This window comes from Mytilus californianus, unplaced genomic scaffold (assembly GCF_021869535.1).
Source record: "Mytilus californianus isolate M0D057914Y unplaced genomic scaffold, xbMytCali1.0.p SCAF_6, whole genome shotgun sequence".
Taxonomy (NCBI): Eukaryota; Metazoa; Mollusca; class Bivalvia; order Mytilida; family Mytilidae; genus Mytilus; species Mytilus californianus.
Window position 1 is genome coordinate 66,533,869 of NW_026262712.1, and position 18,422 is coordinate 66,552,290.

Sequence of the window (18,422 nt, forward strand, 5' to 3'; positions counted from 1 at the left end):
TTTTTTTTTTTTTTTTTGTCTTTTTCCAAAAAAGGAAGAGATCTGATAACTTCTAATTTTCATTCACTATTTCACTTACTAGTAACACCTTTCTTAGATTTTAAAAATGCAACAACATGCTGGATTAATATTCAAAATTGAATGTAAACAAAGTAGTTAAAGGGGCATTAATTAGCTACGAGATATAAACATGATAAAAAAAAAATTTAAATATGATTTTTTTTGTTCAATCATTAATGAAAGTGAAAAAGTGAAACAAAAATGCGCTTTTAGCAGCCAATTTGGTTAAATTTTGGACCGAATCACTAATTTACTTTAAAATTCATGACCCAAATTTTTTTACAGTGTAATTTCATCCCCCTACTTGCTATTTGAGGCATAAAACATCAATTTGGAAAGGATATAAAACAAGAATGTGTCCATAGTACATGGATACCCCACTCGCACTATCATTTTCTATGTTCAGTGGACCGTGAAATTGGGGTCAAAACTCTAATTTTGCATTAAAATTAGAAAGATCATATCATAGGGAACATGTGTACTTAGTTTCAAGTTGATTGGACTTCAGCTTCATCAAAAACTACCTTGAACAAAAACTTTAACCTGAAGCGGGACAGACGGTAAACGGACGAACGAACGAACAGACGAACAGACCGAAAAACATAATGCCCCTCTAATATCGTAGGTGGGGCATAAAAAAATTGCAAGTAATACACTGTCCACACTAGGGACAACAAAAATCAAAGGATGATAACTGTGTTCCCGGACCATATTATCGAGTCCATGCATTGTTAATTGTTTATTTTAGACTTTTTGTAATTTGGATATATGTTTTAGTATGTTATAAATCAAATATGAAAATTTGAGTCAAATTGGTGAACATGAATTTGACAGCTAATGCCCCTTTAATTATCATGATTATAAGAAATTCTTCTGAAGCCAAAGAAGTTCCTCTTGCATGCTTTACATCCATCCATGGATTAGCCTGACCATATTATCGTTTAAATAGTTCCTACATAATAACATACTCTTCTTTTACATTATACTGAATTACAAGCTTAATTTTTTTTATTCTCCACATTTTACTAACTTTATATTGTCTTTGCTATAAAAATGATTTCATACTTTTATGTGAAGTAAGACAATTTTTTTAATATATTGATGTTCAATATTTCACAAAGATCTGCATAAACAGGGACTTCTGAAGTAGCAGTATCAAGCTAGAAAAGTAGGATATTTTATGTGTCTTGCTTCCTTCTTGCATACAAAGATATTCTGAAGCCCTGGACAGCATTTGGAGAAAAGCAACAGGTAGAAATCACCAGCCTACTGATTACTTTTGAAAGTCTTTTTTTTTAGTGGTTTCGATATAATGGAATGTTATATCATGTATATTACATGTATGCATGTTAAAAACAAGATCTTACCGTTCAGTAGTAGAAATTTACCGGAATCTTGTATGATTATTTTCTATTGGGGTCATTTTTATCTGAAAATAAAACCAGTACAAAATAAATGTTAAATAAACTATAGCAATTAAGATCACACCAATAAATCAAAACCAAAACTAGAACCTGAGTTTTCTGTCTATTACAATACAATCATAAGGTCTTTGCTTTGGAAATAAACACATTTATTTTAAAACCAGTTGTTGGCATGATACGGATTACATATTTTTTGTATAGTTTATGATGGCATGATACTAAACCCAAAACGGGAGGGGTTGTGGTCTTTTTTGATATGATGAAGACTTAATCTTTCAATCAGTTTAATTGAAGTCTGGAGCTGGCATGTCATTAACTGCAAGTAGTCCTTTGTTAATTTATGTTTATCATTGTCATTTTGCTTAGTTTCTTCGATTCTAACATCTAACATGGGACTCGGACTTTAAACTCAGTTTTACTGTGTGTTTAGCTGTGTGTTTGTTTATTCCACATTGGCAAGAGGCAGTGATTTTGATAGCTCTCGTCATTTTCGCCATTTGGAAAACGATTTTCGAAATAACGCAAGTATTGCTGATCAATTTCATCACTTAAATTTACCTGGTGACAAGTTTATGACAAGTTTACTACCCCAAGCTAATCAACAGATACAACAGGTGTCATTATTTGTTGTTACAGGTAATCTGCTTGTCTGATGGGTCATTACAAGCAGATTCCATTGAGTGTGTAGCCAAAGGTAATATCTTTGGTTAGCTTGCTTGTTAGCTGAACCGTGAAGTCATTATAAGGTCAGATATACTACCCTCCTTTCGAAGTAGCATAGTCCAACAGACAGATCGATTGGTTTTCTGTCGGACTAGTCTATTCTTAAAGTAGGGTAGTTTACCTAACCTAACAATGACTTCACGGTTCAGCTAACAAGCAAGCTAACCAAAGATATTACCTTTGGCTACACACTCAATGGAATCTGCTGTAATGATCATCAAAATCAATTCATACCAATAGAATCAGTCAGTCTGCATTTCGCCATTTCATATGAAATTGTTCATACCACACATTTATCGTAGTTTCATGATGAAAATGTAATTCTGACAGAAATACAAAAACCGAAATGAACTTATTCAAACACATCGTTTTTCTTTAAGTCCGTTAAAAATGTTAAATTGAGATCTACTTTGACTTTGACCATGTTGACTGCCCTCACTTTTGATATAGAAATTAGATTAACAAAACCGGCGGCCATTAATAAAATGTGCTTCTACTGTGTATAATCCTCTGAAGAGAAGGAGCACACCGGAATGCAAGAAAGATAACTCAATTATAATTTTTCCTAGTATTGAAATACCTGCTCATGATCTGTCTACATACTTCTGACTAGAGGACTTAAAGGTTTAGGTCTTTTGAGTTATGGTGCAAATTATGGGGTTTGGGGGAAGGAGCTTGGGTACTTCATATTCTTTATTTCTTACACAAATTTTCTCCATTCTGTGTATTAAAGCACCCATTTTTCTCTCTTCATTATTTTTTTACCCATTTTCTCCTATGTAATAACTACTTTAGTACTACTAATATCATGTTAAACATAACTGCTACCCAAGAAAGGTCAGGTTTCTTATCACGCAATAGGAGTGAAGGCCTCAAAATCCTAGCTTAAGGGAATACGATACAGTAGCAGGGGCAGATAATAACGTTTTCAAAACTGTTCGTGTTGTTTTCGCGACGTTGTTAATCAGAACGTTGTAATTTCGCGAAGTTTCTAATAAGAACGATTACATTTCGCGACGTCGTTTTAAATGTAGTCACATTTGCGGAAAATCCAGTGACGTCACAAATCCGGTTGCGCGAATTTGAAAAAAAAGTACCTGCCAAGAAAATCGGCCATATCATGAAAATTGTTATATTCATTCATTAATATTGAGGTCAACAGTATTAACTTGAAATGTGAAGAAAAAAAATTAAATCCACATTCATACTCTTGTATATGTTTTATTTCATATAGGAAATGAATAACAGATATGCAAATAATGATACGTCGATGAGACAGAAACCCAACTAAACAAAAAGACCAATAAGTAATTAAATGTAATTTAGATATCAACGTACTGTCTTGATCTATATATAATATCTACACCATTTGGAAAACTGTATGGAGAATTGTGCAAATAAATTTAACAGAGACTATCAACAAAATGACAAAATAACATGATTAATAAAGACAACGCCTCATACTGCACCTGACTTTGAATAAGTACATTAAAAAGTTTAACGGCATTTTTAGAATTTAACCCAGTGGAATACATATAATTATGAAAAAGAACTGTCAGTTTAAAAGACACAGTTATAAGCCCCGTATTATAGACGGAATGACGGACGGACAGACGGACAGGTGTAAAACAATACGCCACCCAACTTTCATTTGCGGGGGTATAAAAATACCCTGAAGACAAATAAACTTAGGCAACTTATCTATTGATACAAAATCATGCAATTTCATGATCTAATACCGACTGCTGTACTTCCTATGAAATGTTAAACTACACCGTAATGGACTTTATTGAGACAATTACGACATGAATTTGCTCGAAACAGCTCTAAATATACACCTTTTTGAACATGTTCAGAGTAGTTCTAAGCTGACCCGAGTTAATTTGGGTATGGTTTTGTGTTCATATAATGCCTATATAGTAGGCCGATAGTTTTCTTGATTGAATTGTTCACATTTTCATGTCTGGGCTTTTTAAAACTGACTAAACAGTGAGGCTTTTTTTTTTGGTGAAGGCCGTGCGGTGACCCTTAATTGCGTTTATCTTCGTAATTTGAAATATGGTTGATAGTTGTCTCATTGGCAATCATACCAACTGTCCTTATTTTTATATTATCCCACTTACTTGATAATTGTTTCATATTTTGTCTTGTTGGGACCTTTTGAATAATTAAAAATATGCCCAAGCTGTGTTGTCTGCATGAGTTGAAGGACTAATGTCGGACTGAGATGCAAATTATTTTTTATGCCAACGCCGTAGCGGAGGGGGCATTAAGTTTTACCCTTGTCCGTCTGTACGTACGTACGTACGTCCCAAAATTGGTTTCCGTTCTCTAACTTTAGTTTGCCTCAACCAAATGTTATGAAACTTATACACAACGCTTATTACCACAAAACACAGATCAAGTTTGAATTTTGGTGGCGTCACTCATTCTAGAGTTATGCCCCTTTACAAATGGAAAAATTGCTGAATTTTTCGTTTCCGTTCTCTAACTTTAGTTTGCCTCAACCAAATGTTATGAAACTTATACACAATGCTTATTACCACAAAACACAGATCAATAGATATAAGAAGATGTGGTATGAGTGCCATTGAGACAACTCTCCATCCAAGTCAAAATTTATAAAAGTAAACCATTATAGGTCACAGTACGGTCTTCAACACGGAGCCTTGGCTCACACCGAATAGTAAGCTATAAAGGGCCCCAAAAATTACTAGTGCAAAACCATTCAAACGGGAAAACCAACGGTCTAATCTATATAAAAAAACGAGAAACGAGAAAAACTTATGAACCACATCAACAGCGACAACTACTGAACATCAGATTCCTGACTTAGGACAGGTGCAAACAAATGCAGCGGGTTTAAACGTTTTAATGGTACCAAACCTTCACCCTTTTTCCGAAACAATAGTGTAACATCACAACATAGAAAGACACACTATAAAATATCAACTGAAATAGCTTAACTCAATCAAAGGACATATTAACACCATTGAACATACACTGAACAAATAAATTTGACCTATGACACAATGTAAATACAAAATAAATAAACTAAGGGAAGAATAATAAAAGTAACACGTTATATCGGTAATAAATGTTAAACAATTAAAGAAAAACAATATGCTCGAACAAAAATATCAGCTATTTGCACTAACTTTAAACACAGGTAAATGAAAATAATTTTGTTGTTAGGTATACGTGTATAAAGTACCAATGGAGAAAGGAAATATTTTTACAAAATAAATAATTTTGATGTTCATAGTACGAAGTGAAAATTTATAGTTATACCAAACACTTATCAAAGCTGGTATATAGACCAGATATAACCCTGAATAACATTAAATAACAAAAAAGCAATACAATTAGTATCAACAGGTCAAATAAACAAGAAAGTACGATTTGAGAGTACTCGCAGTTACTGACAGCTAGTTAAAAGCCAAAACAATTAATAATAAAAAATCATGCATCAGAGACTAAAATCAACTAAAACACATCCCAGGGATTTAGTATTTTAACGTCATGGACAGTCAAAGAAGACATGAGAAGTTTGAATTTTGGTGGGGTCACTTTTACCGTTCTAGAGTTATGCCCCTTAACAAATGAAAAAAATTCTGAAATATTTGTTTCTGTTCTCTAATTTTAGTTTGCCTCAACCAAATGTTATGAAACTTATGCACAATGCTTATTACCGCAAAACTCAGATCAAGTACAAATTTGGGTAGCGTCACTTTTACAGTTCTTGAGTTATATCCCTTTATAACGTTATATGCAAGCAGGGGCATCATCTGTGTCCCATGGACACATTCCCCATTTATTTTTATTGTTATTATTATATTTTGATTATGAAATATTTATTTTTATCAAATTTATCTTTTTATGTTTCCGAACATTTCTTTTCTAAAAGTAATTTACTAGAATACTTTTTGTATCCAGCATGTCCAAGATTCGTAACAATTCATAAAGGTTTGGCAAATATTTTATGCTATTTTACGAGTAACCAGCTTTAAAAATTTTAATGAATAATATCATTGCTTTCGAAAAAAAAAACTTGGCTATACCACTGAACTTGACAGCGTAATCATGAACGGCGGGAATGATTTTACGACGTTATTGCAATTAAAACTTATTTCAACGTAGTTTAGCGCCCTATTGGCAAACGTCCCGTTTGCAATTAAAAATCAAAGTTTATTGCTTTTATTGAAAAAACAAGCACATGGACCCCCAGTTTTTTCTTTTGCAATCAATCAAGTAATATTTAAAGAACACTCCGCCAAAATTTTAAGAAAAAATCAACGATCGATTTTTTTCTGCACTTCTGAATAGACGCAAAAATATTGTCAATTTCTTTATTTCACTAATAGTAAAGTAAATTCAGAAAACAACAATTTTGTTAACCCTTAAACTTGTTACAGCATGGTCATGCCATGGATCAAGGGAACATTTTACAAAAAACCCGGTTAAGTTATGACTGTTCGTTCAAAAGTATTGTAACTTTCTTTAAAAGTCCTTTTTTATGAAATTTCAGGGTTTTCCCTTCAAATATGCAAATTTCAAACCAAATTATCTCAAAAAGTAAGTCATGAAGGTATATTTTTCTTTGCATATTTCAAAAGTACACATCGAAATTGATCTTCTACCAAAATTTCAAGAAAAAATCAACGAGGGATCTCTACTGTATCGTATGCCCTTAAACCCTGCTAGAGGTATAGGGGGAGGGTTGAGATCTTACAAAACATGTTTAACCTAGCAGACCCTCATTTATACATTATGTATATATATATAGTCTAATTCGATGGAATCTGGCAAGGTACCGCAAAAGGCTACTCAAACAGCTAGTATTGTTATAAGAATAAATTAACCAACTTGGGTCCTGCAGTTTTATAGTTATCTTGTTTTGTATTTCCTAAACAGTTACTTGATAAAAGCATAAGTAATACTTTTGATATATCATAGAAATGATATTTAACAATTCTTTCATTGATTTGAGACACTGTTAAAAAGCCTATTTAGGATTCTACACGTACCAATACAGATACAGATACTGAATGTATAATAATATTATACTTGACGATGAAAATCTCAATCGCAAATTGAATGGCATACGTTCTATTTCTGCACATAGAAATGAGCAGTATTAAAGTCATAGGCAACAAATATCTGTTGAAATCATGATTTGAAATGGTGACCAATTTCCACTGGCACTGTTCAAGGACAGTAGCATTCAATATTTATACAATCCAAAGGTACAAATGAAAAGATTTAATACTTTTTTTTATTATGCAACGTGCTTTCCAAGGTGAGATGTGTGACTCAAATAATTCCATCATATCAGTTACAAAGCTGTATATATTGCGAATCAATAAAAGATAATAGACTAGCTAGACTCCCCTTTTTGTGGAATGTTGCACGTTTAATTTGTTTTGCAACTTTTTTAAAAATATTTAAATTTACATTTATAATTCAGCAGACAAAGGGATATTAACTTAATATCAATCTAATAATCGTTTCATCTGTTTTATCTCAACAGAAATTATGATCTATTATGGTTTTGTTTTGGCGCTGGACTTCTGACAGCTTCGTAAAAAACAAGAAACTAATACCGCTTCACATACGGTCGAACCCTGATTATCCGGATTTGAAATTCTCAGAAAGGTCAAAAATTAAAATTCTACCATACTATTCACAACGAAAATTGACAAAACAAAAAGACAAGTTAAGAAACGTGTGACCTAGCCTGAAATGACACTGATTCATAATAGTCGACAAGTAATGAATGATCTTTGAAAGGGGATTTAAAAAAAATCTGCACCAATATATATATATATGAAATCTGAGAGTAGTCTCAGATGAAATGTAATGACCAGCTGGGCATCTCCCTTTCTTCGTGCTGCATATATTGTGAAGAAGAAAGACAGTAATAAACATCACTTGATAATAAATGTAAATATCTATTTGATTATTGAATTAGACTTTATGATATCCTTGTCCAATCAGAGACAGAGACATACAGATTTTTTTAAACCAAAATTTTTTTAATGGGACCCATTAAAATAGGCTCGCAACTCAATTACAAAAAAACTAAGAAATTGGTTAAAAATGTAACCTTTTATCCTATATTGATAATGGTATATTCCTTCTTTTTCCAATCAAAATACAGGGGGGATGTATTTCATGAACGATTTTGTAAATAATTAATCCTTGTTTTCATCAATGTTCATCTTCTTAGAACTATGTGACGTTTCAATCAATCAATCAATCAATCAATCAATCAATCAATCAATCAATCAATCAATCAATCAATCAATCAATCAATCAATCAATCAATCAATCAATCAAGCAAGCAATCAATCAATCAATCAATCAATCAAATTCGAGTGTTTGCGAAAATTCGATTAGCAAATACCTACAGTGAAATAAAATCAGTGTCTATTTAATGCTTGATGTAAAGCCCATGTTCGATATTCTAAAGCGCATAAATGATCAAATTCCTGAAGAAGAACATGCCAACGCTATGGCGGATATAAACAAATTTTCAACAGTCGTTAGAATGAAAATTTGATATCCAATACAACGGTAAATGACTGCAGACGTAGACCAAATTGTTAAAAAAATTAAGGGCATTTAATTTGTAACTGTACTGTAACATTGATATAACTTACTGAGAGATATTGCTTTATCTAGACGAGAGGAATATGACCGCAAAATTATAGTGATCAGTAAACATGAGTAAAGAAAAGATGTAACACAACACATTAAAAAGACAAAACCACAAAATATAACCAACATTTTATAACATACTTCACTAAAAACTAAATATTCGAATTCATGATTTCTTAAAGGGTTAGCCCACTTGTTAATGTTCGAGACAAATTGAATTCTAGTCACTTCGGCACCTTGTTAAATTGGTACCGTTATAGTCAATTCGGCACCTAGTCTAATCAGGACCTGGCTAATTTTGCACCTGAGGTAGTTATTTCGGCACCCAAAAATAACTTTATGTTTTGCAAGTACAAATGTAATCTATTGAGGACTCCATTTTTTTAAAATATTTTCATCACGTGTCAGCTTATATTTGTTGGCATAACAAAAGTTCTAATGAAAACTTTGTTATTAACAATGGGGCCATAATATGAGGGGACAAATTCCCCAATTACAGTAAGAAAATCATTAAAATGAAAAAAAAAAAAATACTAATGAACACAGATTCGTTGACAATTTTTTTCTAACTTTTTTAGTTTCCCTCATTTGCGCCTAAATCTCTTTCTTTCTTCTGGTCTCTTTTGTTATGAGACTTTGAGTAAAATATAGGAAGGAGCATCATATTGTATCCCTCAAATTTTTTGTTGTTTTTGTTTACCGAAAGAATACTGCCAGTTAAACAATTAAATAAATTCCATACATTTTAAAATGATTCTGCAGCTTATTGAACATGATTTTATAGCAAACAAATGATGTGTTGTCTTGGGAAACTCACTTGATCAATCAGTCAGTTTTCAGCGTATCTGATAAGGATAACAAGCCGACTTGGTATATATCTTCGTCCTTTTAAAGATATAAATTATAACAATTTTATTTTAATAATTCTTTGATATAAAAAAAAAAGCTACCTGATGATAGCGTTTCTTTGTTTACATTGAAAATGATGTCACAACTAAAATCCCTAACAACAGGACCAACATTGGAAATGTTATTTCTCGAATCATTTCTTTCACCAGAAAAGATCGTCAATTACACACTCTCTTATGACGTCATTTACCAAATAGAAGGCGTGCCTGTATCCCTGCACCTATTAAAGCTTCAAGCATCTTCAGGATCGTCATTCTGCAGGGTAGTCTAGAAATAATTTATGTCCCTTACGACTGAAGTGAGAATAACCTGATGTTCAGTGGTTGTCGTTTGTTGATGTGGTTCATAAGTGTTTCTCGTTTTTTATATAGATTAGACCGTTGGTTTTCCTGTTTGAATGGTTTTACTCTAGTCATTTTTGGGGCCCTTTATAGCTTGCTGTTCGGTGTGAGCCAAGACTCCATGTTAAAGGCCATACTTTGACCTATAATGGTTTACTTTTACAAATTGTGACTTGGATGGATAGTTGTCTCATTGGCACCCATACCACATCTTCTTATATCTAATAACCAACTAATTAGATTTTAATTTCCCGAATATTTCATGCAGTATAGCATGAAGCTTTTTCACTAATTTGCTCAACATGTGTTGGAAGTGACGATGCCTACATTTTTGTCATGTGGTGATGAAAGTCACAGGACAGATATAACTATATATATATATACTACCTTTTCTCGGAAGTGGCATATTGGAACTAAAATGATTAAGGAACTTCTATTTCATGACAACTGCAAACTAGGGTATCTAGTTTAAAAATGTGTCTGATGACCATGTCAGCCAACCAAGATGGCTGACATGGCTAAAAATAGAACATAGGGGTAAATTGCAAGTTTTGCCTATTATTTTGAAAACTGCTATAAATAGAGAAAATCTGACAAGAACAAAAATGTTCAGAATGTTGATCATTCACGTCAAAACTGTCAAAGGACTTCTTATAGGAGTTATTGCCCTTGAATTTTACCATTTTTCCTATTTGCCTATTATCTCAAAATTATAATAGATAGACAGAAACTTTAAATACCAAAAATGATCAGCAAGACATGATCTACAAATAAGTCTACATGGCTGAAATCTTCAGTCGAATCCTTATTAGAGTTTGTCCTATAATGACGATTTTTACCATTTTTTTTGCTTTTTAGTCTAATATCTTAAAAACTATATTAGATAGATAGAAACTGTAAATAGCAAAAATGATCAGCAAGACAAGATCTACAAATAAGCCTAAAATGGCCAAAATCTTAAGTCGACTCGTTATTGGAGTTATTGCCCTTTAATGGTTATTTTTCACATTTTTGCCTAATATCTTGAAAACGGTAATTGATAGATAGAAACTTTAAATAGCACACATGAAAAGCAAGACAAGATCCTCAAATAAGCCAAAATGGCAGAAATCTGCAGTCGACTCGTTATTCCAGTTGCCCTTTGATGATAATTTTTTTTTAAATTTTGCATTTTTTGCTTATTACATTGTATCTTGAAAACTATAATAGATAAATAGAAGCTTTAAAAAGGAAAATTATCAGTAGGATATGATCTACAAATATGTCAACATGACTGAAATTGTCAGTTATCTCTTAATAGAGTTATTCCCCTTTAATGATGATTTTTTACTAAAAAGTGGCTTTTGTTGAAGATGCAGGTGAGTGACACAAGCTCTTTAGAGCCTCAAGTTTGTCAAGCCTGGGACATTTATGCTGCGAAAGAGGGAATATAGGGATCCTTCTTGCGGACGGTTTCAATGACAACAACCTTTAGGTTCATTTCATGGTTAAAGCTTTTTTTTACATCAATAACTTTGTCAGACCTTCATGAAATTTTTGTCTTGCCTTGATGGAGTCAGTAAGCGAGACATACATGTAGGTATGCTGTTTCCAGTGTTGGCGGCAGCGTCAACAATGTATTAGTTTGTGATTAAGTCTAGTTTATGGTGAACCACTAGTGGTAGGTCAATGATATTTGGTATGAAGTTGTATTAGCATTGGCACATCTCATTTCCATGGAGATTATTTGGCCCTGCTTCCTCAGTCATGGTCTACTGACTTTGAAACTTTTGCTTAGTTTACATGTATTAGTTTGTGATTAGATTAGTTTATGGGGAACCACTAGTGGTAGGTCAATGATATTTGGTATGCAGTTGTATTAGCATTGGCACATCTCATTTCCATGAAGATTATTTGGCCCTGCCGCCTCAGTCATGGTCTATTGACTTTGAAACTTTTGCTTAGTTTACATGTATTAGTTTGTGATAAGGTCAGTTTATGGGGAACCACTAGTGGTAGGTCTGACAGTGATATTTGGTACACAGTTGTATAAGCATTGGCACATCTCATTTCCATTGAGATTATTTGGTCCTGCCCCCTCAGTCATGGTCTATTGACTTTGAAACTTTTGCTTAGTTTAATTTACATGTATTAGTTTGTGATTAGGTCAGTTCAAGGGGAACCGTTAGTGGTAGGCCAATGTTAATTGGTATTCAGTTGTATACAGCATTAGCACATCTCATTTCCATGGAGAATATTTGGCCCCACCCCGTCAGTCATAGTCTATTCACTTTAAAACTTTTGCTTAGTTTACATGTTAAGTTTGTGATTAGATCAGTTTAAGATGAAATGTAATGTTGAATTTGGTATTGATTATATAGCCCCCACCCCCTCATCATGGTTCATCGACTTTGAAACTTTTACATAGTTTACAAGTTAATGTTTGTGTTTAGGTTTGTTTAAAGGGAATGACTTATGATAAGTCAGTGGTATTTGGTATGCAGTTGTATTAGCATTGGCACATCTCATTTCCATGGAGATTGTTTAGCTATGTACCTTCAGTCATGGTTCATTGACTTTGAATATTTGCATAACTTACATGTTAAAGTATTGCTATTTTAATTTCAGCATTTGCATTATCAAAATAACAAAAAGGCGAGACATATTTCTGTGTTAACAGTTTATATGAAATTTACATTTGAAATTTATTAACATTTACAAACAGCAGAACAGTCAAAGTTTAAAGTTTTAAGTCATCAATAACTTTCTCAAACCTTCATTGAATCCTATGTGAATTGGACAGAAGCTTTTTTATGATCAAAAGACAGTATTCATAAAAAATAGAATTGCGAATGGAAATGGGGCATATGTCAAAGAGACAACAACCCGACCAAAAAGAAGATAACAGCCGAAGGCCACTAATAGGTCCAACACAGCGAGAAAATCCCGCAACCAGAGGTGGGCCTCAACTGGCCCCTAAACAAAAATTTGTACTAGTTCAGTGAAAATGGATGTCATACTTAACTCCAAAACATATAAATGAACTAAAATTAAAAAAACATTCAAGACTAACAAAGGCCAGAGACTCCTGACTTGGGACAGGCGCAAAAATGCGGCAGGGTTAAACATGTTTTGTGAGATCTCAACCCTCCCCCTATACCTCTAGCCAATTTAGAATAAAGAAACACACAGCAATACGCACAGTAAAACCCAGTTTAAAAGAAGTCTGAGTCCTATGTCAGAATAGGTAACAAAAGAAACTAATCAAAATGACAATGATACATAAATTAACAAAGGACTACTAGCAGTTACTGACATGCCGGCTCCAGACCTCAATTAAACTGATTGAAAGATTATGTCTTCATCATATGAAAATCAAGCACAATCCCTCCCATTAGAGGTTTAGTATCATACCATCATAAAATATATGAGAAGAACATAAAAGATAATAAAAATATTTTGTATTAATTTTTCTGTAATTTCCTAATAAAGGACTTATTTTTTGGGGGCAGTTAATATGAAAATACAGTCTAGTGTTAAAGTTTGTGAGATATCCATTACTTTGTCAAACCTTCATAGAATTTTATGAAACTTTGTTAGAAATGTTTTTTATGATTTAACAAACTTAACATTTACAGACAGTCTGGGATACAAAAATATTGACATGATTTAATTATAAACTCATGGATTATTTTAATCTTGTACAGAAGCTAATCTCCCAGATCAAGAAATGACATATGAATAAAAAGTTTGATTTAAAAAAAAATCTGCGACTCTTTTCACAAAAAATCTTATGATTAAAATTGATTGTAAGTTATACTGAAATGTGTATGACTTACGAATATTTTTACTCTTAGAATTTTTTGTGAAAAGAGCCGTTGTATTTTAGTGATAAGTGGACTTACTTTTTACAGTCAACATTACACTTTTACACTGACAGCAGACATCAGGGATTCAGAGGTGAGACACATTGTTCTGTGAAACCCTTTACCAATAGACAACTTTCGAGTTCGATGCATTTCCGTCAAAAACTCTGGTTTTAGTGAACATCATTCGTGCGTTTAGGGGCAACGTCACTTCCGTTCCAATGTTGAGCAAGTGGTTGGAAAACTATAATGCTATATTGCACGAATTATTCGACCAATTAAATTCTCATAATTGAACAATCAGCACTACTGTCATTAGGGAATTGCGATTAAGTACTTACAAAACAGACATTATTTCTAGTTTATCCTGCACAATGACGATCACTAAGACGCTTGGTGAACGTTAATAGTGCAGGGATACAGGCGATCCCCTCTATCTGGTAAATGACGTCATAAAGGCGTGCATAATTGACGAGTTTTTTCCGGTGAAGGATGAACTCTAAAGTGGTCTATTTTATTTATATGAAAGCCATGTAAATTATCTACTGACAGTATTTGCTCTTTTATAATTTTAAAGTTGACATGATGGAGTCTGGTGAAGAGGTATTAATTGAGGCTGAAATACAGAGAGGACTTGACACATTAACAGAAGCAGACTTAGAGTCTTCAGATAACAGTGCCTTAGATGTGTTGAACAGTGATGATAGTTTGTCAGAAGATATAACTGAGGTATACTATTATTCAGGGAATGGGTTTTGTATGTATTTGTAGCTATTGGTTACTGCAGGTTAGATTTTTCCAAACCTTTTGTTTGAGCTAAGACATTATTTTGTAAATACCAAATATAATCTAAGTTAAAGGAATTAATTTGAAATTACAATATAGTATTTCTAAATGTATTTACATTGCTGAAGACTATCTTGGTTATCTTATCTTGGACATTAGATAACCATTTATCAATCTATCAATCAAAATAATTATTTTTTACAGGTACTTCCTGGAGAATTTGATAATTATGTTAAATCTCTGCAGCAACAAACGGCAGCCTTTGAACTTGACCTTGCAGAATGTGACGACCTTCTCAGACAGTCAGTTGATATTACTAGTAAGTCACCCTATAGTTGAGTTTAACGTACTAGGTATTAAAAGAACAGGGAAAACCTATAAGTTATGGTACAAAACATAGCAAAAATAAAATGGACAATTAAACAGAATGGAAACAAGAGATGGTAAAATAAAATATGGTGTTTCTGCTAACCTTGTAGACCCTCATTTTTAGTGCCTACCCTAAAGATATTTCTGTCATATTTGTACAATATTAAAGTCAGACTGTTTCTCCTGTTACATCTAGTTAACAACTTTTAAAAACATATTATTTGCTTGCCTACAAACCCTTATGTTTGTCAGTGGTAACACGGGTGTTATAGTTTTTGGCCTAGTACAGAACACTTGCAAACAAGGCTTCCAAAACGGTCATATATTCCGGACATTTGTATAATGTCCGGAAAAAGTCCGGCTAGGCAAAGCATGAAACGGTCATCTACTTTTAGTTTTCACGGCTTTCTTAAGAACCGGTCATTTTAACATAATTCGCGATCTTTTTGACCCAACCTTTTGCCTTTAACAGTCACACATTTCCGGTCATAAAAGTGACATGATCATTAAGTACTATCAAAACAACCCCTACTTTAGTCAAGGCTAATTAGTTGTCGAACAGCTGAAATTTACCTCTTCAGGTGACAGGTAAACTATTTTGAACCGGACATTGATCGGTCTATTCAAACTTATTTTCTTACATTTCAGCGGTTTGCATCTAATTAATTTAGTCAAAAAGATTTAAATTATCAGAAATACGTTTACAAATATGATTTGATGAAAAAATTAAAAAGGTGAAAATGAAAAATCGTCATAACCACGTTGTTTGAAGTAGTACACGTGTGCGCATGTGCGCAGGTGTGAAATTTAATTATGCATCCTAATTTCTTCAAAAAATTCTTAAATTGTCATTGATACCTTTATCTCACGTTTATTTCGAATATTTACTTGAAGAAATAACGTATTAAGAGCTACTTACACTCATTCATGCTTTGCAAACGTACACGGAATTTACATATCCGTCTCTGGTCCGTGTTTTACCATTGTCAAGATAACATCCGGTATTAGATTTAAAAACGAAAGTAAAGTTTTTGACAACGTTATTTTGCACAAATAAAGAGTCTAAAGCAGATATAAGTACGCTGATGTTGCACACTTCGAATGATGCACTGCCAATTTAACAGTTTACATCAGAACTTCGAATTTGAATCAAAGAAAGTTTTATATCGTTTTTTTTAATGTCAATCATTGGGATGGCCAACTTGGCAACTGATTACCATAATTGCCTTTTGATTATTTAGTCTTAAGGGATTAAAATCGGGATAATATATAAAATGTCCGGCTGGCTAAAAATAATTTTGGAAGCCCTGCTTGCAAACTTAATGTTGGAAAAACTTGTTTTAATGATGTTTTTTTTAGTAGTATGATATATATTGAATATTTTGATAGGTTCTAGAGATATGATCCCTTTCGATGAAGATCTACAACAAGATATTACAGAACAAGGTGAAAATTTAGAGGAGTTAAGATTAAAGGTAACAAATTGTTTTGATTTTGAAGGTTTTTGTGTATTTTTCCATTATTCAACATATTTCATTTTAATGTCATCTGATACATATAGAATAATGGCATTTTTGTTTTTGATACTGATATTACAAAGCAAGAATATCAATGCCTAATATTTTGAGTATCAAGTCCTGTCTATGACCTTAAAAATAGGCAGTAAGATCAAAGGGATAATGTACAATTTGCCGATAATAAATTGGATTATACTGTCAACAAGATATAAATGTTATTGATCAGGGTACTGCAAATTCAGAAATTATTGTGAGGTTTTTATTAATGCGAATAATGCGACTACTTGAGTATCGCAATAATAAGAACTTGCATTCTTATATCAAATACATATATCTGTATGTAGCTTTTCCTAAATTCGCAATAATTAAACTCGCATTTTTGTTAAATAATAAATTCACGCAATAATTCTGAATTTACAGTTATAAAACTGTAAATTTAATCAGACTTTTTTTTATCTCAAAAGATGAGGATGATCATTTGTCAGATGGATACAGCTGCAAAATGGCTTGTTGAATAAACATTGTTTACCTGTATTAGTAAAATTTAGATTGGCTAGAATATGTGATCATTACTTTTCAAAAAACCATAGAACAAAATAAATACATTGTACCTGTAAAATACATCTTGTATCTCATGGCCAAATTTTGTATGACAAAGCATGGAATATTGATATTCCCTAATGATCACAAGCTATTTAAAAGAAAATCTTACGAGAAAAAAAAATCACTTATATTTCATAATCAATCTAGTTGAATTAAGATCAGTAAACTTCAAGTATAAAATGTTTTGGAGAAGAGAACTGCAGTCTATTTGCAATATTTTTTTAATTGAATCATTTTCATTTAAAAGATTTTAGAAGACCTTGAAAAGGATGATAGTGATGAAGATGACGAACTGTTAACAGATTCTGAGGATGACAGCAAGTTTACAGAAGAAGAAGAAAAAGATGGTAAGAGCTGTCAACTACAGTCTTTTGTACACGTTAAGTTTAGTGAGCTATATATTAGGATGTACTTTTTCAAAAAATTTATTTGTGGTTATTATATATTTGAAAACTGTATATGATTTCATATTAAGTGTGATCATATTTCATTGAAGTCTTATATATATATATATATATATATATATATATATATATCAGGGGAAACACTACTTATAAAAGTGTGTGAAAATGTTGATATAAACTGTACATCCTGGTTTTTGTAGATTTCATGTCTGGAGATAAAATAAATAAAAAATTATCTGAGGATGAATTAATTTTTTTAGTTAATTTTGTTTAAGAAATAATTCATTCATGCCTTGCTCTATTCTCATTGTAATATGGGTATGCATTTTATTTGTCAATATTTTTATACTGAGTGTTAGTGAGGTGTAAAATGATGACAAATATAATGCCTTCCATGTTAATATGAGCATAAAGCATGACATGATAGAATTATTTTGATTCTAATAGGAAAATTAAGAACTTTTGTACTTCGAAGTGGACTTATAACACACGTTTATAAGGCATCCATTTTGATTTGATGAAGCCAAAACGTTATAGAAAATCGATCGTTTTACAACAAAAATTGAACAGATACATGCAAACTTACTTCAAGAATGATTTTATTTAATTTCCTAGCGAGCAACACCAACAAAAATGTCCATTTTGATCTCCGGCGTTGTTCAAAATACAACTAACGTTGCAATTTCAATTGTGACGTCAATCATGTGCAGCCCATATTCTATTAAAATTAGAACATGACTTTGTCTCTAAAGCAAAGAAGAACGTCATATTAGAATTGATT

At 32.4% G+C, this 18,422-nt stretch overlaps 1 protein-coding gene across 1 annotated transcript in view; it reads left to right on the forward strand.

Moving 5' to 3' along the window:
* Positions 1-8,698: 8,698 nt before the first annotated feature.
* Positions 8,699-18,422, forward strand: part of LOC127706895 (leucine-rich repeat and IQ domain-containing protein 1-like) — a 37,156-nt gene continuing 27,432 nt past the window's right edge. The window contains exons 1-5 of the mRNA XM_052211620.1: positions 8,699-8,783; positions 14,540-14,691; positions 14,953-15,067; positions 16,507-16,592; positions 17,485-17,584. Of these exons, the coding sequence (XP_052067580.1) occupies positions 14,545-14,691; positions 14,953-15,067; positions 16,507-16,592; positions 17,485-17,584 (448 nt within the window). The 5' untranslated portion in view covers positions 8,699-8,783; positions 14,540-14,544. The remainder of the gene's footprint in view (positions 8,784-14,539; positions 14,692-14,952; positions 15,068-16,506; positions 16,593-17,484; positions 17,585-18,422) is intronic.